Source organism: Suncus etruscus, chromosome 15 (assembly GCF_024139225.1).
Source record: "Suncus etruscus isolate mSunEtr1 chromosome 15, mSunEtr1.pri.cur, whole genome shotgun sequence".
NCBI classification, from domain to species: Eukaryota; Metazoa; Chordata; class Mammalia; order Eulipotyphla; family Soricidae; genus Suncus; species Suncus etruscus.
This window is the reverse complement of record NC_064862.1, coordinates 54,602,499-54,626,217: the sequence shown is the minus strand read 5'-3', so window position 1 is coordinate 54,626,217 and position 23,719 is coordinate 54,602,499. Positions and strand designations below refer to the sequence as shown.

General features: G+C 51.6%; 2 protein-coding genes across 2 annotated transcripts in view; one reads left to right on the top strand and one right to left on the bottom strand.

Annotated features, from left to right (window-relative positions):
* The window catches only part of ABCC6 (ATP binding cassette subfamily C member 6), a 38,843-nt gene extending 20,152 nt beyond the window's left edge, over positions 1-18,691 (top strand). Inside the window, 18 exon segments of the mRNA XM_049788110.1 lie at positions 111-287; positions 452-619; positions 1,631-1,805; positions 1,994-2,069; positions 4,669-4,786; positions 5,287-5,494; positions 6,456-6,766; positions 10,278-10,477; positions 13,420-13,546; positions 14,464-14,502; positions 14,504-14,527; positions 14,529-14,567; positions 14,979-15,026; positions 15,029-15,127; positions 15,755-15,913; positions 15,990-16,156; positions 17,913-18,107; positions 18,343-18,691. Of these exon segments, the coding sequence (XP_049644067.1) occupies positions 111-287; positions 452-619; positions 1,631-1,805; positions 1,994-2,069; positions 4,669-4,786; positions 5,287-5,494; positions 6,456-6,766; positions 10,278-10,477; positions 13,420-13,546; positions 14,464-14,502; positions 14,504-14,527; positions 14,529-14,567; positions 14,979-15,026; positions 15,029-15,127; positions 15,755-15,913; positions 15,990-16,156; positions 17,913-18,107; positions 18,343-18,451 (2,439 nt within the window). The 3' untranslated portion in view covers positions 18,452-18,691.
* Positions 18,692-18,784: 93 nt separating this feature from the next.
* The window catches only part of ABCC1 (ATP binding cassette subfamily C member 1), an 86,812-nt gene continuing 81,877 nt past the window's right edge, over positions 18,785-23,719 (bottom strand). The window contains exons 30-32 of the mRNA XM_049789259.1: positions 23,365-23,531; positions 21,735-21,929; positions 18,785-20,241 (exon numbers count right to left, since the gene is read on the bottom strand). Of these exons, the coding sequence (XP_049645216.1) occupies positions 20,133-20,241; positions 21,735-21,929; positions 23,365-23,531 (471 nt within the window). The 3' untranslated portion in view covers positions 18,785-20,132. The remainder of the gene's footprint in view (positions 20,242-21,734; positions 21,930-23,364; positions 23,532-23,719) is intronic.

Genomic DNA, 23,719 nt, shown 5'->3' with positions numbered 1-23,719 from the left:
AGCCACACCCCTACTTGGAGCCACACCCACCCTGAGCTATGCCCCTGCACCCTCCCAGGTCCTTCTCTGTTCCTGGAGCCTCTAATAGTCCCCATCGAGTTGCCTTCCAGGGCCCCGTGGCGTTCGTGCCCCAGGAGGCCTGGGTCCAGAATGCATCTGTGCTGGACAACGTGCGCTTCTGCCGGGAGCTGGACCCGCCGTGGCTGGAGCGAGTCCTGGACGCCTGTGCCCTGTGGCCCGACGTGAACAGCTTCCCCAATGGGGTCCACACACAGCTTGGAGAGCAGGTGAAGCAAGGGGTGGAAGTGCAGGGGACAAAGAGGAGACAGGGTAGGGACTGGGAGGAGAAGGGCTTGAAGGGTAAAGCAGGTCACCCTGTCTCTAGTGCCACCCTCTTCCCCATTCCACCCCATGAGGGTGGACCCAGACCTTCCTTTTGCCATGTCCGTAGGGCATGAGCCTGTCTGGAGGCCAGAAGCAGCGGCTGAGCTTGGCACGGGCTGTGTACAGGAAGGCAGCCGTATACCTCCTGGATGACCCACTGTCTGCATTGGATGCCCATGTTGGCCAGCACGTCTTTAACCAGGTCATCGGGCCTGGCGGGCTGCTCCAGGGTGCGGTGAGTGTGGGCTGAGGGCCTGAGCCACAGGCAGAGAAAACCTCTCTGGTCCAGTGTAGTATTAAAGCCCTTGGATGGGGCTGGATGGTGATAGGATGGAGATGGATGGTGAGGGAGGGTGAGCCCTCCTCCAGCCCGGGCCACGTGTCTACAACCTCTCCAGCCATCGGGTCTGAGGTTTCAGGGTAGCAGCGAGTAAATCCACAGACAGGTTTCAAGAGACATCAGCTTTATTCAAGGCCCTAGCCACCACATGTGTGGCCTATAATCTTAAACCCATTTAAGCATGCTCTCTTCAGCTTGTCCTGCTTCTTCCTTCATCTCTCTTGCTAAATCTCTCCCCATCTCCCCTCCCGAATTCTCTCACTCCATCCTCCAAATCCTCTCTCCGCCTCTCAGGTGATCTACTTCATACCTCCCAAAGACCCCTCCCAGAAATGGGCAGGTCTTACTTTAAGGCAAAGTTATTATATAGAAGATGGGGAATGGGGTAACAGTTCAGCTATCTGGCTCTTACTCAGTCCCTCTTTCCGAAAGTGTGGGATCCTCTTGGCAAAAGTCCACTCTGCCAGTGACCTAGCCACATGATAAGAACTCCCTCCCAGACTCAGTGGTCAACAGCAGCTGTGATACTTGCCAACTCAGAGCTCCAGAAAACTTGGGGTCTTCTTATTCCAAGATAGGGGGTTGAGAGCCAGAGAGATTGTATAGTGGGTAGGGCTGCTTGCCTTGCAGTTGGCTAACCTGGCATCACATAAGTTCTCTCGAGCACCACCATTAATGATCCCTGAGTCCAGAGCCAGGAAAAAGCCCTGAGGGTTGCTGGGTGTGGCCTAAAAACCAAAACAAGAAAAGGCCCGAGTTTGAGGGCTTCTCTATGTCTTGTCTGGAACATGTGACTTTCCAGAAAGAGAGCAGGCTTGGATGAGGGATCTCCTAAGTGTCAGGGTGCTGCCTGTCCCTCCATGCCATGATCACCTCTACTCTGAGGGCTCTTCCCTGTTTCTGCAGACACGCATCCTGGTGACCCACGCACTCCATGTCCTGCCACATGCCGACTGGATCGTAGTGCTGGAGGACGGGGCCATCACTGAGATGGGCACTTACCAAGAGCTTCTGCACAGGAAGGGGTCCCTGGTGGACCTGCTGGATCGAGCCCGGCAGCCAGGAGATATGGAAGAAAGAGGTACTGTCTGACATGGTTGTCTCTTGGGGAGGTGCTGGGAGTCCTGGCAGGAAGAGGACAGTCTCACTTCCTCCCTGGAAGGGGTCAGGGGCAGGAGCTGCAGTGATGACATGGAGGCTCAGACAGGAGGCAGTGGCATCAATGAGTTCTAAACCTCAAGTGTGACAAGATTCCCTTGGCCCTAACAGATATGGACCCCAGGACTGGTGCTGAGGGCCCCAGAGGTCCCCCTGGCCACAGGAGATCTGAAGAGGGCACGGAGGGGTGAGTCTACGGGCGTGGGAGCACTGGGGAACAGTTGAGTCTTGAGCAGGTTACATGTCTTCTGAACTCCATCATGCTGCTCTACTGCAGGGCACCCCCCAAACTCTCAGCCAGTTGACGCTGGCCTAATGCATCAGTCCCCAAATGTTACTTTATCATCAATTCCTGGGGAAAGAGGAAGCCTTGGTGCACAGTTCTATACTACTCAGAGACATCTAGAACATTCCTGGACCATGCAAGGATACCTTGTCCTCTCAGCGCCCCAAAGCTTAAGGAAAAGAGAGGTATATCTGTAGATAGAGAGGGAGATAGGTAGGTAGGTAGGTAGATAGATAGATGATAGATAGATAGATAGATAGATAGATAGATAGATAGATAGATAGATAGATAGATAGAGGTGAGGGAGATAGAGATAAGTAGATAGAGTTAAGTAGGTAGATAGATAGATGATAGATAGATAGATAGATAGATAGATAGATAGATAGATAGATAGATAGATAGAGTGAGGGAGATAGAGATAGAGATAAGTAGATAGATAGATAGATAGATAGATAGATAGATAGATAGATAGATAGATAGATAGATAGAGGTGAGGGAGATAGAGATAAGTAGAGAGAGATGAGTAAGAATGGATGAAAGATTAACAGGCAATTAATAAGTGATTGCAAGTTAATAGACTGAGAACTGAGTGTATAGATATAATCAAATATATAGATAACTGATAGCTGTAGATAAGATCAATAGGGATATAGATAAGAGATTTATATACCATTTGGTCCCCTGAGCACAGAGCTGGGAGTAGCCTCTAAGTACCATTCAGTGTGGTCTTAAATCAATACAAAACAAAACTTTTTTTTTTGGTTTTTGGGCCAACACCCCGCCGTTGCTCAGGGGTGACTCCTGGCTGTCTGCTCAGAAATTGCTCCTGGCAGGCACGGGGGACCATATGGGACACCGGGATGTGAACCAACCAGCTTTGGTCCTGGATCGGCTGCTTGCAAGGCAAACACCGCTGTGCTTTCTCTCCGGGCCCCAAAACAAAACTTATAGTTAGTTACAGATAGATAAAATGATAGGTGATCAATTGATCAATGATTGATAGCTTGGTAGAGAAATATATACAGACCCTTATAAGGCAATTGGTTTACCAGTGGATGTTACAAATGACTAATATTCCTAAATAGATGATGGATGGGAATGATGATGGATGAGGGGTGGTAAGTTCTAAACACTCCCAAGTGGTCCCATGTAAGCCCTGAGAAGAATGAGGAAGAGAAGGGAAGTAAGCCATTCATGGTTTCACACGAGCAGATGGAGTAAATTAGCCCATTCATCCATAGCTGGAAGAATATTTGCAAGACTCTGGGTAGTTAGATTGTGTGAAACAGACATGGGACCCAGCTGGCCTGACAGCTTCCGAGCCATGTCTGTACCACTGCAGCCGATCTCAGGCTCAGATATAAAAAACTTGAAAATATTGAGAGCCGAGTTAATCCCACGCCTGCCTTCAGCCAAGCAAAGGCCTACGGGATGCTGAAAAAAATAAGAGTGATGAAGGGGGCCGGAGAGATAGCATGGAGGTAAGGCGTTTGCCTTTCATGCAGAAGGTCATCAGTTCGAATCCCGGCGTCCCATATGGTCCCCCGTGCCTGCCAGGAGCAATTTCTGAGCCTGGAGCCAGGAATAACCCCTGAGCACTGCCGGGTGTGACCCAAAAAAAAAAAAAATAATAAGAGTGATGATGGGGTAATGGGTAGGGTGACTGCCTTGCATGCGGCTGACCCGAGACAAACCACGGTTCGAATCCCGACGTCCCCTGTGGTCCCCTGAGCCTGGCAGGAGCAACTTCTGAGTTCAGAACCAGGAGGAACCCCTGAACGCTGCCCGGTGTGATCCTTAAACAAAAAAAGAGAGAGAGAAAATAGATAGCATTAGGCAGGTGCCACCCATGGAAGTCAGGGAGACCAGGGGGGCGGGGTTACTGCATGGATGGATAGATCTATGAATACATGAATGGATGTATTGATGGATGGGCGGATAGATGAATGTATTAATGGATAGGTAAATGGATTTATGTGGGGGTGGGTAGATGGATGGATAGATATTTGGATGGGTGGGTAGATGATAGGTGGGCGGATGGATGGATGGATGGATGGATGGGTGGGTGGGTGGGTGGATGGGTAGATGAATTTATGGTTGGTTGGATGATAGATGGATGGGTGGGTGAGTGGATAGATGGTTAGATGGGTTGGTGGATGGGCACCTACCAGAATGGATGGCTGTATGGGTAGATGGGTGGTTGGATTGATAGATGGGTGGATGGATGGATGGATGGATGGATGGATGGATGGATGGATGGATGCATGAGTGAGTAGATGGATGGTGAATAGATGTATGTATGGGTGGGTGGATGGTTGCATGATGGATGGATAAGTTCATGGATGGGTGGGTGGGTAGATGGATGAATGGTGGATGGATAGGATGGAAGGTTGAAGTGTGTCCTCCCCCACCTCAGTGGCTATGGGGGGAACCTTGGAGATTGGGGCCACACCCAGTGCAGGAAACAACACTGATGTGTCCTCATTTCTCTAAATGTCAGGTTCATGCAATGCATGTCCATGAAGGACAGTCCCCCTCTGGAGAGCCGGGCAAATGTCCCTCTGGAGGACTCAGAGGCAACAGGTGGACCAGGAGGGGTCAATGTGTGGTATGGAAGGGTAATGCCAGCTCCCTCCCCACTCACTGGCTTGGGGACCCTCTCCATAGGCAGGTACTTGTGAGGTACACAGGAGGTACCTTAGTGGGACAGCCCCTGAGAACACACAAGACTTTCTAGTCATAAGGGGTCTGAGTGGTGAGTGGCCACTTATTTCTAAAGATGAAGAAGTGAGCTCAGATTGACCTCAGTTCCATGTTGAAAATTTGGAGCCGGACCTTAAGAAGTCACTAGCTAAGCCTCTCTGTGCCTCGGTCCCTTTATCTGGAACATGTGCATTGCTGTGAGGACACGGATAATGTGTGTGACGCCTGAAGGTTCCTTGAACTTGCAGGGGTGTGCAGGGCGGGGTTGAGAGACCTTTAGGGGAGGAGGGATGCTGGGACCAGCCCAATACTGGAGTTCTCCCGCTAGATGCTTCTGACCATAAGTCTGTTCTGGTCCCCTCACCCCCTCCCACCTCCACCCCCATCCCCGTTTTCCTATGTCCCTGTGCTCCAGGTCAAGGCTGCCATGTACCTGAGCTACCTGCAAGCCGTGGGCGCCCCGCTCTGCCTCTTCGCGCTCTTTCTCTACTTCTGCCAGCAGGTGGCGTCCTTCTGCCAGGGCTACTGGCTGAGCCTGTGGGCAGACGACCCAGTCGTGGCCGGGCGCCAGGAGCAAGCAGCCCTTCGGGGCTGGGTCTTTGGGCTCCTGGGCTGTCTCCAAGGTACCCCTGGCCCCCCACCTGGCTTGCCCTGCATCCCCCAAAACCCGACCTGGCTGAATACCAGGGTTACAAGCTCCTTGTTCCCTAAGATGGGATTAGAGGTGTAGGACAGGGTTCCTCTTTTCAGGGGGACTCAGCCTCTCACAGATGCATTAGCAAATACAGAATCTTGACTTCCCAAATTCGGGGCAGCCACAGTTTTAAAGGGGCTTATAGATGTCCCCCAAAGTAGAGGACGATCGTACAGCCTGAATGTTGCTTTGAGCAAATACCCCAACCATGCTGCTGCTATTACCCACCCCAAAGCTCCAGGTGAGTTGGCCTGGCCTCTGAGCTCAACAGCACCATCATTGATTCATTTTTATTTTTATTTTTGTTTTGTTTTGTTTTGGGGGGGGACACCCAGCAGCACTCAAGGATTACTCCTGGCTCTGCACTCAGAAGTTACTCCTTCCAGCTTGCAGGACTATATGGGATGATGGAATGCCAGAGATCGAACCCGGGTCAGCTGCGTGCAAGGCAAATGCCCTACCTGCTGTGCAAATGCTTTGGCCCCATTCTGATTGTTTTTTAAAAAACAATAACAGTAACCATCAGGGCCAGGGCAGTGGGACCAGAATGATAGCACAGTGGGGAGGGCATTTGTCTTGCAAACAGCAAATTTGGGTTTGATCCCCGACATCCCATGGGGTCCCCTGAAGCACCCAGGAGTAATTTCTGATTCCATAGCCAAGAATAAGCCCTGAGTACTTTCAGGTATGACCCAAAAACCAAACCAAAACAATCATTAGGCAGCCAAAAGATAATATAAGGGTTAAAAAACACAGTACCCAACTTCACCCATACTTTCACCCCACTCCAAGGGGTCCACAAAGGGCCCAGCACAGGCAGCCACTGCAGAAGACCAACAGAGGTTTCCAGCGGGCGGTCCCCTCATGCCCTGTGCCCCCTTCCTCCACAGCCATCGGGCTCTTCATCTCCATGGCCGTGGTGCTTCTGGCTGGAGTCCAGGCATCCCACCAGCTCTTCCGGCAGCTCCTATGGGATGTGGTTCGCTCCCCGCTTGGCTTCTTTGAGCGCACACCTGTAGGGAACCTTCTGAACCGCTTCTCCAAGGAGACAGATACGGTGGACGTGGATATCCCGGACAAGCTCCGTCTCCTGCTCACCTACGCCTTTGAGCTCCTGGAGGTCATCCTGGTGGTGACGGTGGCCACACCACTGGCCATTCTGGCTGTGCTGCCGCTGCTGTTCCTCTATGTGGGGTTCCAGGTTTGAAAACTTTCGGGAGGTTTCTGGGGTGTAGCTCAAGGCACCTCAGCTGGTTCCCTGTCTCTGAGCAGGAGGTGATGGAATTAAGGCTGACTGCCCTGATAGATATCTGGGGTCTATTTCTGGTAAAATTCCATGGGCAGATGCCAAGACATGTCTCATACTGGCTTCTGGCTCCATCTCTCTAGTGTTGCTGTCCAAGTTCTCTGTTCTTTTCTTGCTGCTGTTCTGACATTCACGTTTTCTTCTCTGACCTCCCAAACCAAAAGGCATCCAAAAGGATGGTTTTGGTTTCCAAAGGGAAGCCAAAAGACATCTCAAGGTCTTAAAGATGGTTGTATTCTACTAAATGCTTCCAGTTAGCTGAGCCCAAAACCAATTTAAGCAAAAGACACTTATTAAGTGTCACAGGTCTATGGGATCCAGGAATCCGATGCTCTCATCTCTTCACTCCTGGATTCTCAAACTGGTGGCAATTGGTCCCCATCTCCCCAATCTAGAGCTGGTTTTTAGGCCCTGCCCAGACCTTCTACCATAAATTCTTTGGAAATAGAACCCATTAGTCCAAGCTTCCAGGTAATTTTGTTTTTGTTTTTGTTTTGTTTTTGGGTCACACCCATTAGTGTTTAGGGGTTACTGAGCTCTAGGCTGAAAAATAACTCCTGACAGGCTCGGGGACCATATGGCATGCCAGGAATTGAACCCAGGTCTGTCCCAGGTCAGCCGTGTGCAAGTCAAATGCCCTACAGCTGTGCTATCACTCTGGCCTTCCAGATAATTCTTGTGCAGCTAAAGTTTGTAGGGCATTGGCTTAGCTCTTCAGGACTTAACGTAACACTGTGGTGCAGGGCTGATGGCTCCCAGCTACCCTTTACTTGGAGCAACCTTCCTTGCAGTCCTTCACTCTAAGAACCCTGTCTCTGGTTAACATGCAGGCGATAATCTCAGGGAAGTTTCTGATTAGTTCTTTCAGGGAAGGTGCTTATTATCGATGAGCCAAACAGATCATGTCCTCTGGTTGGTTAGTCTGCCTCTTGTGACTGCCTCTATGATCAGGTCCCATTGATTAACAGCACCCCCTGGGAAATCAGAAATAGAGGAAATGTGGCTGTCACATAAGGAACCATACCCTCCCACGACTACTGTCCCAGATATTCTATATGTCCTCTTGTCCTAGGGAAAATTTTTTGGGAGACAGGGAGAGGTAAATTTGTGGTCAGAACCCTGTTGTGGGGACCAGAGAGAGTGCAGTGGAAAGGGTACTTGCCTTCTATGTGGCTGACCCGGATTCAATCCTTGGTATTCCATAGGTCCCCTGATCCCTACGAGGAGAGATTTCTGAGTGCAGAACAAGAGTAAGTCCTGAGCACTGCAGGAGTGGATCCTTCCCCAACAGAGAAGCCTGACTTTACTCTTTACATGCTAGGAGCTAGACTAGCCTCCTCAGTCCTCACGTATTCTCACCTATCAGCTATGAGCAGCTAACCCTCACCTCACACTGGCCGTGGAGCTTTGAACAGTGCAGGCATGATGGACACAGGCCCCCCCCCCAAAAAAAAAACTCATAGTGTGAGTATGGCTTGTCTATGATCCGACTCTGGCTTCCATGTTCAAGGTTAACGCCTGCAGAGGATCAAAACCTTGCATGTAGCTTCCCCATATTCTCTGACCAACTGGCTCAAGGCCAATTGTACAAGAAGGTTTGTAGGGGGCGGCGAGGTGGCGCTAGAGGTAAGGTGTCTGCCTTGCAAGCGCTAGCCAGGGATCAGGACCACAGTTCGATCCCCCGGTGTCCCATATGGTCCCCCCAAGCCAGGGGCAATTTCTGAGCGCTTAGCCAGGAATAACCTCTGAGCAACGAACGGGTGTGGCCCGAAAAACAAAAACGAAAACAAGAAGGCTTGTAAATAGTCCTGCCTTCTGCCTGAGTGTGGAGCAAATGCCAGGCTCTCTCAGCCTGCCAGCTGCATCCAGTTCCAATTCACACCTTTCAAGGGCTTCACAAATCTGTTGAACTTTCGGATAACTCTCAGCAATTGGCAGAGAACTTTCGTTCTCCCTTTATGGTTTTCTTCCCACATGAGCTCTGAGTTGACCTCAGAGCCAGGAAAAAGGACATTTCCTCATGGAAGTTTTTTGAATTAACTTGAGCAGTTATTTTGTTTTTTATTTTTGTTTTTGAGTAGTGTTTTGAATTACCCACAGGCTTTATTGGCGGGGGGGATCTTTAAAGCCAGCACTATTCAGTAGTCACTACTGGCTCTACTCTTAGGAATTACTCCTAGCAGGCTCTCGGGTCCATATGAGATGCCATTGATTGAACTTGAGTTGGCCGCGTACATGATGAATACCCTCCCTGCTGGACTATTGCCCCAGTCCCGGCTCCCCCACCATCATTTTGAACGGGAGGGGGTTAGGCCATACCCAGTGGCGCTCAGGGGTTACTCCTGGCTCTGCACTCAGAAATCACTCCTGGCAGGGTCGGGGGACCATGTGGGATGCCAGGTATCAAACCAGGATCCTTCGGGGTTGGCCATGTGCAAGGCAAAAGCCCTATCACTGTGCTATTGCTCTGCCTCCAATCTTTTTAAGAACACTGAGATTAGGGTGACCTCTCCCACAATTTGGATTTGGGGTTCTCAGGAGCATTAAAAGAATTGGAAGCTTTCCAGGGTCAGCAGGGAAGATAGTCCAGGGATTAAGACTTGCTTTACCCATGGCTGACCCACGTCCTAGCCCCAACACTGCACAAGTACTGCTAGGTGTGAATACCTAAATGAAAACTCAACCAATAAATAAAAGCTAAAAGGCCTGTGGAGGGGGCCACATTCCATTCTGGAGTTGCTCATATTCCAACCTTATAGGGCTGATAGTCCAACTTTATAGGGTTTCTGCTTTTCTCTTGCTTTCTCTCTTATTTCCTAAAGTACTTTGTTTCACTCACAAAACTATTTACACAAAAACAGCTGGGGATGGAGCCATAATACAGCAGGGAGGGCATTTGCTTTAAACATGGCTGACCCAAGTTTTGTTCCTTGCATTCTATAGGGTGCCCCTTGAACACTTCCAGGAGTGACTCCTGAGTGTAGAGCCAGGAGTCAGCCCTGAGCGCTGCTGGGTGTGGCCACAAACCCAAAAACAAACAAACAAAACCCAAGAATAATGGGGCAGTATGGGCCCGGAGAGATAGTACAGTGGTGTTTGCCTTGCAAGCAGCCGATCCAGGACCAAAGGTGGCTGGTTCGAATCCCGGTGTCCCATATGGTCCCCCGTGCCTGCCAGGAGCTATTTCTGAGCAGACAGCCAGGAGTAACCCCTGAGCAACGCTGGGTGTGGCCCAAAAACAAAACAAAAACAAACAAACAAACAAAAAAACAAATAATGGGGCAGTATGTCTGCTGGGAAACAACTGGAGGGAGGCAGGGCTCTGGCCATGAGCTGGGCGCAGAGCCAGATCCTGTGCTTGTGACTGTTCCAGTCCATACCATCTGCTCTCCCTGTCCCTCCTCAGAGCCTGTACGTGGCCAGCTCATGCCAGCTTCGGCGCCTGGAGTCCGACAGGCATTCGGCCGTGTGCTCGCACCTGGCCGAATCGTTCCAGGGTGGTGCCGTGATTCGGGCATTCGGCGAGCAGAAGGCCTTCGTAGCATTGAGTGACGCCTGCATGGATGAGAGCCAGAGGGTCAGCTTCCCACGGCTGGTGGCAGACAGGTAGGAAGCGATACAGGTGCAGACGATCCGTCCTCCATCAGGGTCACCGCACAATGTCCCCTGAGGTCAAACTGTGGTGCCAGGGAGCTGCTGAATCACACAGTGGTGGGGACACAAAGGAGACAGTGCCACCCAGGAGCTCTGGAGAAATGGAATCTGGCCAGAGGGTAACAGCAAGCGGCACAAGGGACAGTGTCTCAGTTTTGTTTTGTTTTGGTGTTTTATTTTTTGGGGGAGGTCACACCCGGCAGCGCTCAGTTAGGGGTTCCTCCTGGCTCAATGCTCAGATATTGCTCCTGGCAGGCTCAGGGGACCATATGATGGGATGCCGGGATTCAAACAATCGTCCTTCTGCAAGCAAGGCAAATGCCTGACCTCCATGCTATCTCTCCAGCCTCATGTGTCTCAGTTTTTTGAGGACCAGTTAGCTGCATAATCAACATCCATTTGTGGGGGAGAATTATTGGGGTCACCCCCAGTGGTGCTCTCAGGTGCCATACCTGGGCCTATGTTCAGGATTGAGCCCTGGCAGTTGTGTTTGTAGTATTAAATAATTAACGATGGTGCTGGATAGAGGTGGATGGATGGAGAGATTTTTCTCTGCCATCCCAGGCCACATGGCTCCGCAATCCCCATTCAGCTGGTGGGTCCCAGGTTTAGGTGAATGGCGGAATCAGACTCATCCAGAGACAGGCACCAGGAAGTATCAGCTTTATTCATACCCTATCCACCACATGTGTGGCCTATATCATAACCTTTTAAGCATTCAGCCATTCTTAGCTAGCCCTGCATCTTAACTCCTGTCAGCCATCTTCCCTTAGACCTCCATGCTGGTAAAAGACCAAAAAACCTAATCCCCTCTGGTCAAAGCCTTATCTACCTTTTCCAAGACCCCTCCCAGGAATGGGCGGGGACTTGCAGGTAAGGTCAAGTTACCTAGGAAGAATGCGAGGGATGAGGCTTCAGTGTTCAGCCTAAATCAAGAACACTAGCTCTCAAATAGTGACAGGCCAAGTTCAGGGCCCAATTCTGCATCTGGGAGGACACTGAAGTCTAATGTTCATGTGTGTGTGAGGGTTTAGGGAAATGCTGAGCCCTCACCTCAGCCTGCAGTTTGCATATCAGTCAGAAGGGAGCACGGATGCCCCCAGGGTGGGCTTGGAAGGGGTTGAGGTTGGATAGATGAAGTGTAGCTCAGAGGCTCCCAGAGACTCAGACACATAAGTAAACTTAAACTTGCACTCAGACACACAATTACCCACATGCATTGCATAATCACTCACATATGACACATATACATGCACACACAGCTAACAAAAAGTGCTGGTGGGTGAGAGGAAGCTGAGATAAGGGGGTGCAGGTGTGCTCCTTTATGCAGTAGGATCAGGAATGCACTTCCTGTGTGCTGTACCCTCTTACCAGAACAGTACTGTGGTGAAACAGTCCTCAGGGAGCCTGGGATCTGCAGAGTTGAACAATAGTGAGAAGTAACGATATTTGCTGAGATGGATCTTATCTGGGATGTGTTAGGGCCACGTTTCCCAGTTGGGCCCCACAGGACCCCTCAGTGGGCACCTTGGATATTTCAAGCCATAAGTGGATATTACATCAGCGGGATGTGGGGAATAGCATGAGACTTGGGGGCCATTGGATAGGACAGAACCATAGGAAGGAAGCAAGTTTAGAAGGGACTATAGTCAGGAAACGGTGGAGACACAGTGTGTTTGGAGGAGAGAGAGAGAGAGAGAGAAGAAGAGGAGAGAGAAGAGAGAGAGAGAGAGAGAGAGAGAGAGAGAGAGAGAAACAGGGAGAGAGGGAGAGAGAGAGAGAAACAGGTAGAGAGGGAGAGAGGGAGAGCAAGAGAGAGAGAGAAGAAAAATGTTTGCCCCATAGGCAGGGAGAGGGCAAGGAGGAAGGTGTGAGGGAAACTGGGGCATTGGTGGTAGAAAATGTGCCCCAGTGTTAGACATTGTATGACTGAAACTTATGAACCACTTTGTAATTGTGATGATTCAAATCAATTATTTAAAAAAAGAAAGGAAAGGGTTGACTGTAGTATTAAATAATTAATAATGGTGCTGGACATTTGTAGAATTAAATAAATAAAGATGGATCTGGATGGCGATGGATGGTGAAGGATGGATGCCTTTGTCCTTAGGCCCCGGCCACGTGGCTTCATCCCCCACCAACCGGCGGGTCTGGGGTCCAGGAAAGCGACAGGTATTGAACTCACTCACAGGCAGGCATCAGGAATCATCATCTTTATTCATGCCCTATTCACCACATGTGTGTGGCCTATCTCATAACCTTTCAAGCACAGCCATTCTTCGCTAGCCCTGCATCTTAACTCCTTTCAGCCATCTTTCCTTTGACCTCCATGTTGGTCAAAGACCAAAAGCACAGGCGCCAGCCAAAAGCCAAAAAGGGCCAAGACCCTAATCCCCTGGGTCAAAGGCTTTATATAACCTTCCAAGACCACTCCCCGGAATGGGAGGGGTCTTGCAGGTAAGGTTACACCTAATATCCGGTTCCCAAGACCCCTCCTAGAAAAGGGCGGGTCTCAGGTAGGTACACCTAAATCCAGGGTGGAGTTACAGTTGACAATCACTAAGTTAGAAATCAAAGCAGGAAGCATACCAGAAGGGCTCCCCAGGAGGTGATGGAGCAGGCCTGGAGGGCTTCCTGAAGAAATGACACTCCAGTGTGTTAAGTCAGAAATCATATAAGGCCTGTGCTTGAGGCCCCACCTGTGCCTGTGTGATCTCAGCTGGTTGTGAATGATGGCTTTTACTTACCCCACCTGCAGAGCTTAGGGCAGGTCCTGGGGAGTAGAGGCAAGAGCCTCAGCTGGGACTTGTCCTGGCAGCCACAAATTTCCCTGCACCTGAAAAGCAGGTGCCCACCAGCCCTGCTGACCCATTGCTGCATCCGGCCTCCTGCAGGTGGCTCGCCACCAACCTGGAGCTGCTAGGAAATGGGCTGGTATTCGTGGCTTCCGCCTGTGCAGTGCTGGCCAAGGCCCGTCTCAGTGCTGGCTTCGTGGGATTCTCCGTCTCTGCTGCCCTCAAGGTACATCAGAATACCCAGCCCCAGGCTCTGGGATAATAGAGATGCTTGTGTCTCTGCAAACCCCCAACTGGGGAGGGCACTCAGCTTCAATCAGAGCTACAAAGGGTTGTGGTCACCTGACCGGGGCCTCCGTGTTCCATCTTTGCTGATAACCCCCTAGCTTGGATTGGGACAACATTCATGTTTCCTGGGCACCATGAAATTCCCTGTAAACCAGAAGTGAGCCCAAGACCCTAGAAGTATTAACTAGAAGCCTGAGCAATAGCACAGAGGGAAGGACCTTGCATGCTGGCATCCCATAGGGTTCCTCTCAATCCTTCAAGCACCACCAGGAGTAATTCCTGAGCACAAAGCCAGGAATAACCCTTGAGCACTGCCAGGGTGTGACCCAGATAACAAACAAAAATATTAATTTATCTAATCCTGCCCACCTCCACTGGCATGTTGGATAGTTGAGGCAACTTAGTTTGAGGGTGAAAGCAGGGGCGATGATGGAGGCTGATTGGTGGGTGCAGGGACACATTGGGGGGCCACAAGATGAAGCTGGAGAGGTGGGTGGTGAGAGTAGGCCTGGAGCTGCAGATGTATGAACTCTTACTAGTTTCCTCGCCATGATGGGGACTTAGCCCCTAATAGAGGCCTCATAAGGGGAGTATGTGGGCATGGGTGCTGCTGTGTGTCCTGGGGAAACCACACCCCACTCTATTCCTGGCCCCGACTCAGCAGGATGGTTGGGATAGTTGTGTCCTTTCTGTTCTGTGCATCAGCTTTGCAGAGGGAAGGGGCAGGTCCTCGTGGCTCCAGTCCTTTCCTGTCCACCCTGGTACCCTGGTCCTGGTCTCCCAGCCCTGCCTGGTGGAGGGCAAGGTACTAGGGCCCTCATTGCCCAAAGCCTGAGAGTTTGTCTTGGGCTCCAGGTGACCCAGACACTGCAGTTCGCTGTTCGCAGCTGGACAGGAGCTGGAAAGCAACATCGTGTCCAGTGGAGCGGATGCGGGACTACACCCACTCGCCCAAGGAGGTGATGGGGGACTGGGATACCCCAGTGGGGCCCACAGCAGGGTTGTATCTCAAGGGGGCTTCTGAAGCCCTCACCCTGATGACTGTAGCCACAGCACAGGCGAGCAGGGATGGCTCAGGCCATATGGAGGTTTGGACAAAGGCCTGGGGACTGAGGCAACTGGTCTTGCATGTGGCCAACTCATAGAGGGTTTTCTGAAGCACAACCCAATGATTCCTCCTTTTCTCCCTTCCCACAATTCCTTTCACCCTCTCTCCCAGGCCTGTTAGGTTTTACAGCTTCACTCCATTCTGTGAGTACAAGAGCCATTAAATGTATGCATTGGGATGAAGAAGAAAATTGAGGGCACACCCAATGAGGGGGGAACTACAGGAGGATGGGTCTCTGACTTGGTGTCCTCTCCTGCTCTAGGCAACCTTGAGACTGTCCACCTGTACGGCCCAACACCCCTGGCCTTCTTGGGGGGAAGATAGAGTTTCCGAGACTTGGATTGAGATAACCGGCCTGAAACTCCACTGGCTGTGAGGAATGTGTCTGTCCAGATTCAGGCAGGAGAGAAGGTGGGTGGCTGCCCCCAATTCTGAAGGGGCCCAGGCAGCCTCCTCAGTGTGCCTTCCTGAGAGATGGGATGGCCAGGGTGGGGGATAGGGTGAATAGACAGGTGAGGGCTGCCATTGAGATGGGGGGGGGGGGGAGGGGGTAGATGACATGGTATGACGGGTGTCCTGAAGGAGAGATGGTCAGTATAAGGAAGAATGAGAAGACAGAAGGAAAGAACGGATAGAATGAGGGGTGTATGGGTGAAAGGAGGTATGGAAGAATGGATGAGAAAAGCTGAAGGTATGTAGATAGAATGATAGGGGCTGGAGAGTAGAGGCAGGAAAGAAAGGCCTAATTAAGAAGGAGATGGGGACAGATGTCAGCCAGGGAACCATAGAGAAGGCACAGAAAGGTCAAGTGGGTAGATATATGGATGGATGCATGGAAAGAGGGATGGGAGGGTGGGTAAATGGAGGGAGGCAGGGAGAAGTGGATGGAAGGGATGGATGGATGTTCATAGGATAACGACTTGATGGAGGAGAGCAGGGGAAACATTTCACTGAGATGCCCAGAACCTTCCAGACTATAGCCTACTTCCCCATGGCCAGACTTGGCCACAATGAGCCTTGCTTCCCCTCTCCTGACAGGTGGGCATCGTCGGCAGGACAGGGGCCGGGAAGTCTTCGCTGGTAGGTGGCCTGCTACGGCTCTTGGAGGCAGCAGAGGGTAGCGTGTGGATTGATGGGGTCCCCATTGCCCATGTAGGACTGCACACACTTCGATCCCGAATCACCATCATTCCCCAGGTGAGGTCTAGGGGTGTGGCTGGGAATAGGGGGAAGGCATGACTGCCCTGGTCTGACCTGTTGCTGGCTTGGCCAGGACCCCATCCTGTTTCCTGGCTCTTTGCGGATGAACCTAGATATGCTTCAGGAACACTCAGACGATGCCATCTGGGCGGCCTTGGAGACGGTGCAGCTCCGAGCCCTAGTAGGCAGCTTGCCCGGCCAGCTCCTATATGAGTGTGCGGACCAGGGCAGCGACCTGAGGTAGGTATCTGCGCCCCACCATTGTCCTCCCACGCCCATTTTCCCCTAAATTCAGTGGCTAAACTTCGCCTCATCTGATGCTAGGCTAATCATAGACTTAACTTCATTCTGTATTTATTTAGCTACTGAAATGTTCTGCTTTGCTTTGGGGACCCTGGCCTCGTGTCCTTGGGATCATCCAATAATGGGGGGGTAATACCTTCAAAAATGATTTTCAGGGGCTGGAGTAATAGCTCAGCGGATACTGCATGTAGCTGACGCCAGATTCGATCCCTGACATCTCATAGGGATCCTCCTGAGTACCCGGGGAGTCATTTCTAAGCACAGAGCCAGGAGTAACCCCTGCGTACTGCCAGTGTGGCTGAAACATCCCCCACCAAAATGTTTTTCAGTGATGGGAAATAACATCAAACACAAAACAGCACCTCAGTCAGCTTTATATGCAGACTCGGTTCACTGAGTCATAGGCGACCCGTCTCTAGAGTTTCCTCTTATGAAACACAGATAAGCACTCTGTCCAGGGCTGTGTTCCTCCTCTGTGGGGCTCACACACTTCTGTGATGACTTCTATGATACTTACTCTGGACCTTAGAGCTCACATCTTTTTTTTAGTTTTTCAGCCACACCCAGTGACGTTCAGGGGTTACTCCTGGCTATGTGCTCAGAAATAGCTCCTAGCTTGGGGGGACCATATGGGATTCTGGGGGATCGAACCGTAGTCCATCCTAGGACAACGCATGCAAGGCAAACCACTTGCACCACTGCTCCAGCCCCACGAACTCACATCTTTTTTTTTTTTACAGGGGGGAGGACCCTTTTTAGTGATGGGGTTGCTCATATTTAGAGGTTGTGCTGCAGAGAAATCACTTGCTGGACCAGGAATTAGGCTGTTCAGCTGCTGCCTGGACAGTACTTGGTACATGGGAGGGAATATATGTGTTTGGGTGGGGGGGCGTTGAACATGCAATTTTTGTTTCAGGGCCACACCCAGCAGCGCTCACAGGTTACTCCTGGCTCTGTGCTCAGAAATCACTCCTGGCAGGCTTGGGGTACCATATAGGATGCTGGGGATTGAAACCGGGTCTGTTTCGGGTCAGCTGCATACAAGGCAAATGCTATTATACCTCCAGTGCCTGAACATGCAGCTTTAAGCTTGCATAGCAGGTCCTTACAGTCAGGGGTCCATGGATGGGTGATGGTCTGTGGGCATGGGAAGGCCAGAAACCACTGGTCTTCCACTCTGACCAGAACTACTAGTCCGAGGATCTATCTGCATGACAATGGATGGCTTGCAGGTGGAAAGGTCCAAGATCATTTGCTCTAACCTCTGGGCGACTCTCCTGTGCCCCCTGGGTCATTCTGAGAGTCAGATTTGTTCACGTTAGACTAGAGACCAGAAATAGGGTTTGGCTTATTTGTTTTGGGGCCACACTGGTGGTGCTCAGGTCTGACTCCTGGCTCTGCATTTAGGAATCACTCCTTGCAGGCTCAAGGAACCATATGTGGTTCCAGGGATCAAACCCAGGTTGGCCTCATGCCAAGTGAGTGTCCTTCCAACTGTACTCTTTTTTCTGGCCCCCAGAGAGACTAGAAAGTCTTCAGTAGGGAAACTGAGGCTTGGAGTACTTGAAAGACTCAGATCCCTGCTACTTCTGTAAACCAGGGACAGTCTGTTCGGGATGTCCTGGACTGTCCTGGGGCTGTGTTGGGGATACATGGAGTGTCTGCCCCCACCTGACAGTACCCCTGTCCTCAGTGTGGGTCAGAAGCAGCTGGTGTGCCTGGCCCGTGCCCTTCTCCGGAAAACCCAGATCCTTATCCTGGATGAGGCCACAGCGTCTGTGGACCTGGGCACTGAGCTGCAGATGCAGGAGGCCCTTCAGGGCTGGTTCTCTCAGTGCACGGTACTGGTCATTGCCCACCGCCTGCGCTCTATCATGGACTGCACCAGGTAAGCACCACGACGCTGGCCAGGCCCCCTGCAGAGGGGCAAGGTCAGAGTAAAACCCTGAGCGGCCTATCCAGGGCAAGGCTGGTGACCATGGGGGATGGTGTGAGCTTGTGCCAAACTGGAAATGACCAGAGGGTGGCAGGGGCAGGAAAGTACATGGAGGTTGGACACTGGGGGCTCGTGGTGGGATGAGTGGGCTGGTGTCCCCATATCTGTGTCTCTATGTCTCCTGCAGGGTACTGGTCATGGACAAGGGCCAGGTGGTTGAGAGTGGCAGCCCGGCCCAGCTGCTGGCCCAGAAGGGCCTGTTTTACAAGCTGGCCCAAGAGTCGGGCTTGGTTTGAGCCTTCCACACATGCACATGAACTTCTATGCAACTGGATCACACATCCCTGCATTTGCTGGGATACTGAATAGCTCCTGAGCTACTGAGTGACAAGGCAGACAGGACTCACGCCCAGGTCTGTCTGATGCCAAAGCCCAGGCCCCATACACCGTGCCACATCAATTCCCCCTTAAACCCCAACAGACACTCGTCCCCTTGAGCACCCTGTCTCCAACCAGCTCTCCCAGGGACTGGAACCAAGAAGAAGTGGCCCCTTTCCACATGACTACAGAGAGCAGGAAGGACCTAGTGAGGGATCTAGAACAGAGACAGACAACGGTCCTTCAGAAAGAAAGAAAAATGTCTTTTTCCTTTTTTTTTTTTTTTTACTGCAAAGTATCTGCAAATGTTTGTGTTTCCAGTGTAAGTCATTACAAAAAGATCCCCAAGAAAAACTTGGTTTATCTCATGTGAAACAATGTATAACTTACAAAAAAATAAATATATTTTTCCACCTCAAAGACTCTGCTCTAAGACTGACCACATTAATTCAGAGCAGGTGGGAGCCTGGGGCAAAGAGAGAGACCTGAGTGGGGGGAGACCCAGGCTGGGGGTAGGAGCCTCTCACCCTAATTTCTCAACAGAACTCAGAGTTACCCTGGGGGGGGGGGCTCCCACCTGCAGCTGCAGGTACATAAGCAAGACCCACTGAGTCACTCCCAGTAGAGTGAGCCCTCTTCCTCCTCCCAAGAAACATCCTGAGCCTGTGTCTCTAGGGAAAAGGACTTTTAAAAAAGAAGCAAAACCAAAAAGAAAGAAGAAGAAGAAGAAAAAAAAAGCCATCACTGATGGTCACATGTGAGTTCTCGGGTCATCCCCGAAATTCAGAAACCAAAAGTCTGGCTTTCCACGCTATTGCCTAGATAGCCAGATGCTAAGCAAGATGGGGGTGGTAGGAGAATCAAAACGAAAAGCTAGATTCAAGGGGGCATAGATTCCTTTTTTGGTACCAAGCAGTGTTGGGCAATAGATACCTCCTGAGCATGGGGACCGATGAGGCACGATCCTCCCCGAGCCCCCTTGTTCTACCCATGGGCAGAAGAGAGTAGGCCCGAAAGTGGCCACATTGAGAAGTGGGCACCCCCAAGTAGGCAATGTCAGGGCTGCCTGTGGCCTGAGAAGCAAATTCCTCCAGCCCAGCCAAGGCAGTTGTGGAGCAGGAAGCACCCCAGAGACTGACAACCTGGACCAGACAGGAAAGAGAGGGCTGGAAACCCCTCAGTTCCCCAGCCACAGCCCTGGGGTCTCGAGACTCACTATGCCAGGCCAAACAGAAACAGCCACCAGAAATGACATTTGGTGGGAGAGGCAGACTTGGACCTCCCTGGCATCCTGGGATGGCTGTGGGGCCAAGAAGCTTCTCGAAGGTTTTGGGATACCATCAGTGATGGCACCAAGACTGGATTTGGTCACTAGCAGATTCCACAGGGCTGTTTTCTCCCAAGGGCATCACACTCACGCACACGGGGAGGAGCTGAGTTGGAGATGTGGAGAGGCCCCCTCCGAGTCTTTCCTCCTGGGCTGTCGGAGGTGGGCTGTGTCAGGGGCACGAGTAGGCATCAGTCTGGGTCTGCATCTGGGGTGGGCTTTTTGGTTTTGGTGGTGGAGGCTGAGGCGCAGCCTTGCAGTCCTGTCAGGGTTCACACCAGACCAGCATCCCTGGCCATGCTGTGGAACAGACCGCGTCGCTGTAGCAGCTCTGAGGGGGAGCCGTACTCCAGGATTTCTCCCTTGTCCAGGACGATCACCCTGCAGGGCAGACACAGGCATGAGGGACAGCCAAGGGTAGTCAGGGTCTCCACTCTGCACATGAGCTGCCATCACTACTTGCCCTGGCTGCGCCCCACCCCATCCACAGATGCCACACCCAATGCTCTCTTGCTCTTGATCCCGCTCGAATGCAACCCCCCCTCCATATCCTGGCTGCATTCACTGCCTACCTTTGTCCTGTTGTTCACTGCCCTGGTCCCACATAGCACTGTTCTAGGGATTCTCCTTGAGCTGAGAAAGCTTTGGAGACACTGCTCCAGAGATGGGGAAGGACATTATAAAGAGTGGCCAGTTTCTCCATGATTTGTGGTTGCTCTCAGGCTTGACTCAGGGCCATCCCTTTCAGAGAGCTCAGGTTAATGAGATAAGGCTCTATTGACCTTGTGGCCATTATTATCACCTATTGGGATGTGTTCTAGATACCCCTAAGCCCCTCATGTCCCCCTGGCTGACTCTGTGTGTGTGTGTCTGAGTGTGTGTTTATATTTATATATCCCTGGCCCTGCCACCCTGCATGTATCCCAGCTCTTCTTGACTTATATAAGCACTGTTAGAATAGAATAAACTATCTCTGCTCATCGGCTTGGGATCTGTTCTCTCTTAGTCATCAGCTCAGGGGAACATCCTCAGTCCTGAACACACTGGGGGATGGAAGTTGACCATCACTTGGCCAACTAGGTCAACTCATCTAACGAAGAAAATCTTCGCCTTTGTCACTGAAAATCTACAGCTGCAGACAGGGCGGTCTGCAGGGCGAGTTATCTGTGAGGACGCCACCAGGCTAACACCAGCGTGAGTGTGCTCTACTGTGCCCTGAGCACAGTTCCCTAGAGCAGCGGACAGAGCAGTCAGAGCATATTCCCATCAATGGACATGTGATATGTGGTACAAGTGATGGACATACCCTAATTTCCTTGCTGACACTTACAAATTATTCCTCAGGCCTGCTCTTGCACCAGCTGAAGGGGTCTAGCTCTTCCCTTCTGCCCTGGTTCTGACGTTCATATCCCAACCTGTTCATTTTTGTCCAGCTCCTCGGATGCATCACTCTGGGGTCATGCCTCAAGCCTCCCGCTTCAGCTCCTAATTTTCCCACTATACCTCAACACTCATCATTAAGGTCCCGTTAGCAGGTTTCCTGTCTCTCAGAATTCCCCCACTGAGTCACCACTGCTTGAAGAGGCAGCAGGCCCTGCCTACACACACAAACATGCATGAACACACACAAGCACACATGCATAAATATGTGTGCACATTACACACCCACACACTGGTGTGTGGGCACATGTGTCTGCATACACACATATGCTCACGGGCACACACAATGCTGACCCACAAAGGGCACAGTATGCATCAGAGACTTGTGCACTGCCCATGAGAAAGATGCAACTTGGGGGGTGGCAGAGGAATTAGGAATATGAGACTCATGGCTAGAAGGAGAGCCCCCCCCAAATCCTGGACATGGGTGATACCTCATGTAGTCCATAATGGTGTTGAGGCGATGGGCGATGGTGAGCACCGTGCAGTCTTCAAACTGTGTGCGGATGGTGGACTGGATGAGGTCATCTGTCTCCAGGTCCACGGCCGCTGTGGCCTCGTCCAACACAAGGATCTTTGTCTTCCTCAGCAGGGCCCTCGCCAGGCACACGAGCTGGCGCTGCCCAACACTGCATGGGAGCAAAAGACCAGCACATAGGGCCTCAGTTACCTCGGCTCTGAGATCCAGGCTTGAGGTGAGATTCAGGCCCTGGACATGTGGAACCCAGGAGAGTATGTCCCTCCTGCGTAGGCCCATGGCAAACACACTACTACTACTGGGCCGGAGCCATAGCACAGCAGGGAGGGCTGTACTGGCCAACCTAGGTTCAATCCCCAGCATTCCATATGGTCCTCAAGCACTGTTAGGAATGATTTCTGAGCACAGACCCAAGAGTCAGCTGAGTTCTGCCAGGTGGGTTGGAGGACCAGAAATGAAACAAAATCTCCCATTATCAATGGGAAGGAACGTAGGATCTGTGTCAGGGGTCATGGGCTAGACCCATTGCATTGGCATCACTAGCATTAGAGCAAGCCCTGAACACTGCTGGATAGGACCTTAAAATAAAAATAACGGGCCTGGAGAGATAGCACAGCAGCGTTTGCCTTGCAAGCAGCCAATCCAGGACCAAAGGTGGTTGGTTCGAATCCCGGTGTCCCATATGGTCCCCCGTGCCTGCCAGGAGCTATTTCTGAGCAGACAGCCAGGAGTAACCCCTGAGCACCGCCGGGTGTGGCCCAAAAACCAAAAACCAAAAATAAATAAAAAAAAAATAAATAAAAATAACAACCTCTGGGGCCGGCGAGGTGGCGCTAGAGGTAAGGTGTCTGCCTTGGAAGCGCTAGCCAAGGAAGGACCGAGGTTCGATTCCCTGGCATCCCATATGGTCCCCCCAAGCCAGGGGCAATTTCTGAGCATTTAGCCAGGAGTAACCCCTGAGCATCAAACGGTGTGGCCCAAAAACCAAAAATAAATAAATAAATAAATAAATAACAACCTCTCCCCCACTCCACACACTAAATATTCCATTATATCAGCCTGGATGGTTCAGCTGCATAAAGAGTCCCTTAGAAGCATTCCCATCCAGCAGCTAGAAATGAAAAGGTCACAGCAGAGCAATGTGCTGGGTGGGGAGTGGGTGTAAGTTGGAGATCCTCACTGGCCAGGCAGAAGCAGCAGCAGGACCAGCTAGCAGAGCTGCCACTACAGCTGGACTTGAGGGGCCCAACGATTTGGGGTTCAAACCCCAGGTTCCCCAAATGCCGGGCATCCTTTCCAGGCTCAAGCCCTACCCCCAGCCCCGACAAAGCTGAGGTTTTGCTTTGTCATGAGACAAATGACATCAGGCACACCAGGGGTTGGATCCAGGGTTGGATAGCAGTTGGGCTCTGATTGGTGGAGAAGCCTGCCAACCACTGAGCAGCAGCCAAGCCTCCCATAAAGCAGGAAACAGAGTCCCTGAGAAGTGAGAGTGTCTGGCTTGTCTAAGGTGGTGCAGGGCCAGGTCTGATGGAGAGGACAGTGAAGAGGGCATCAGGGTGTTCAGCTGTCCCTCACTGGCTCACCTGAGGTTCTCGCCACCTTCTGCACACTCGTGGTTCAGCTTGTCAGGCAGGGCTGCCACGAAGCCCTTGAGGTGGGCCAGTTCCAGAGAGTTCCAGATCTCCTCGTCAGAGTGTTTGTTGAATGGGTCCAGGTTCATGCGCAATGAGCCTGAGAACAAGACGGGGTCCTGTGGGGACAGAGGGCGGTGGGGTGTGTGAGCAGGGTGGGTGCTAAGGGGCATGAGAGATGAACCCTTGCCAGACTGTTCTGGGGTATTTGTGTGCCTAGGAGCCAACATTTCTTTTTCCTATTTTAGTTTCTGGGCCACACCCAGCAGCGCTCAGGGCTGACTCCTACCTCTGCACTCAGGAATCA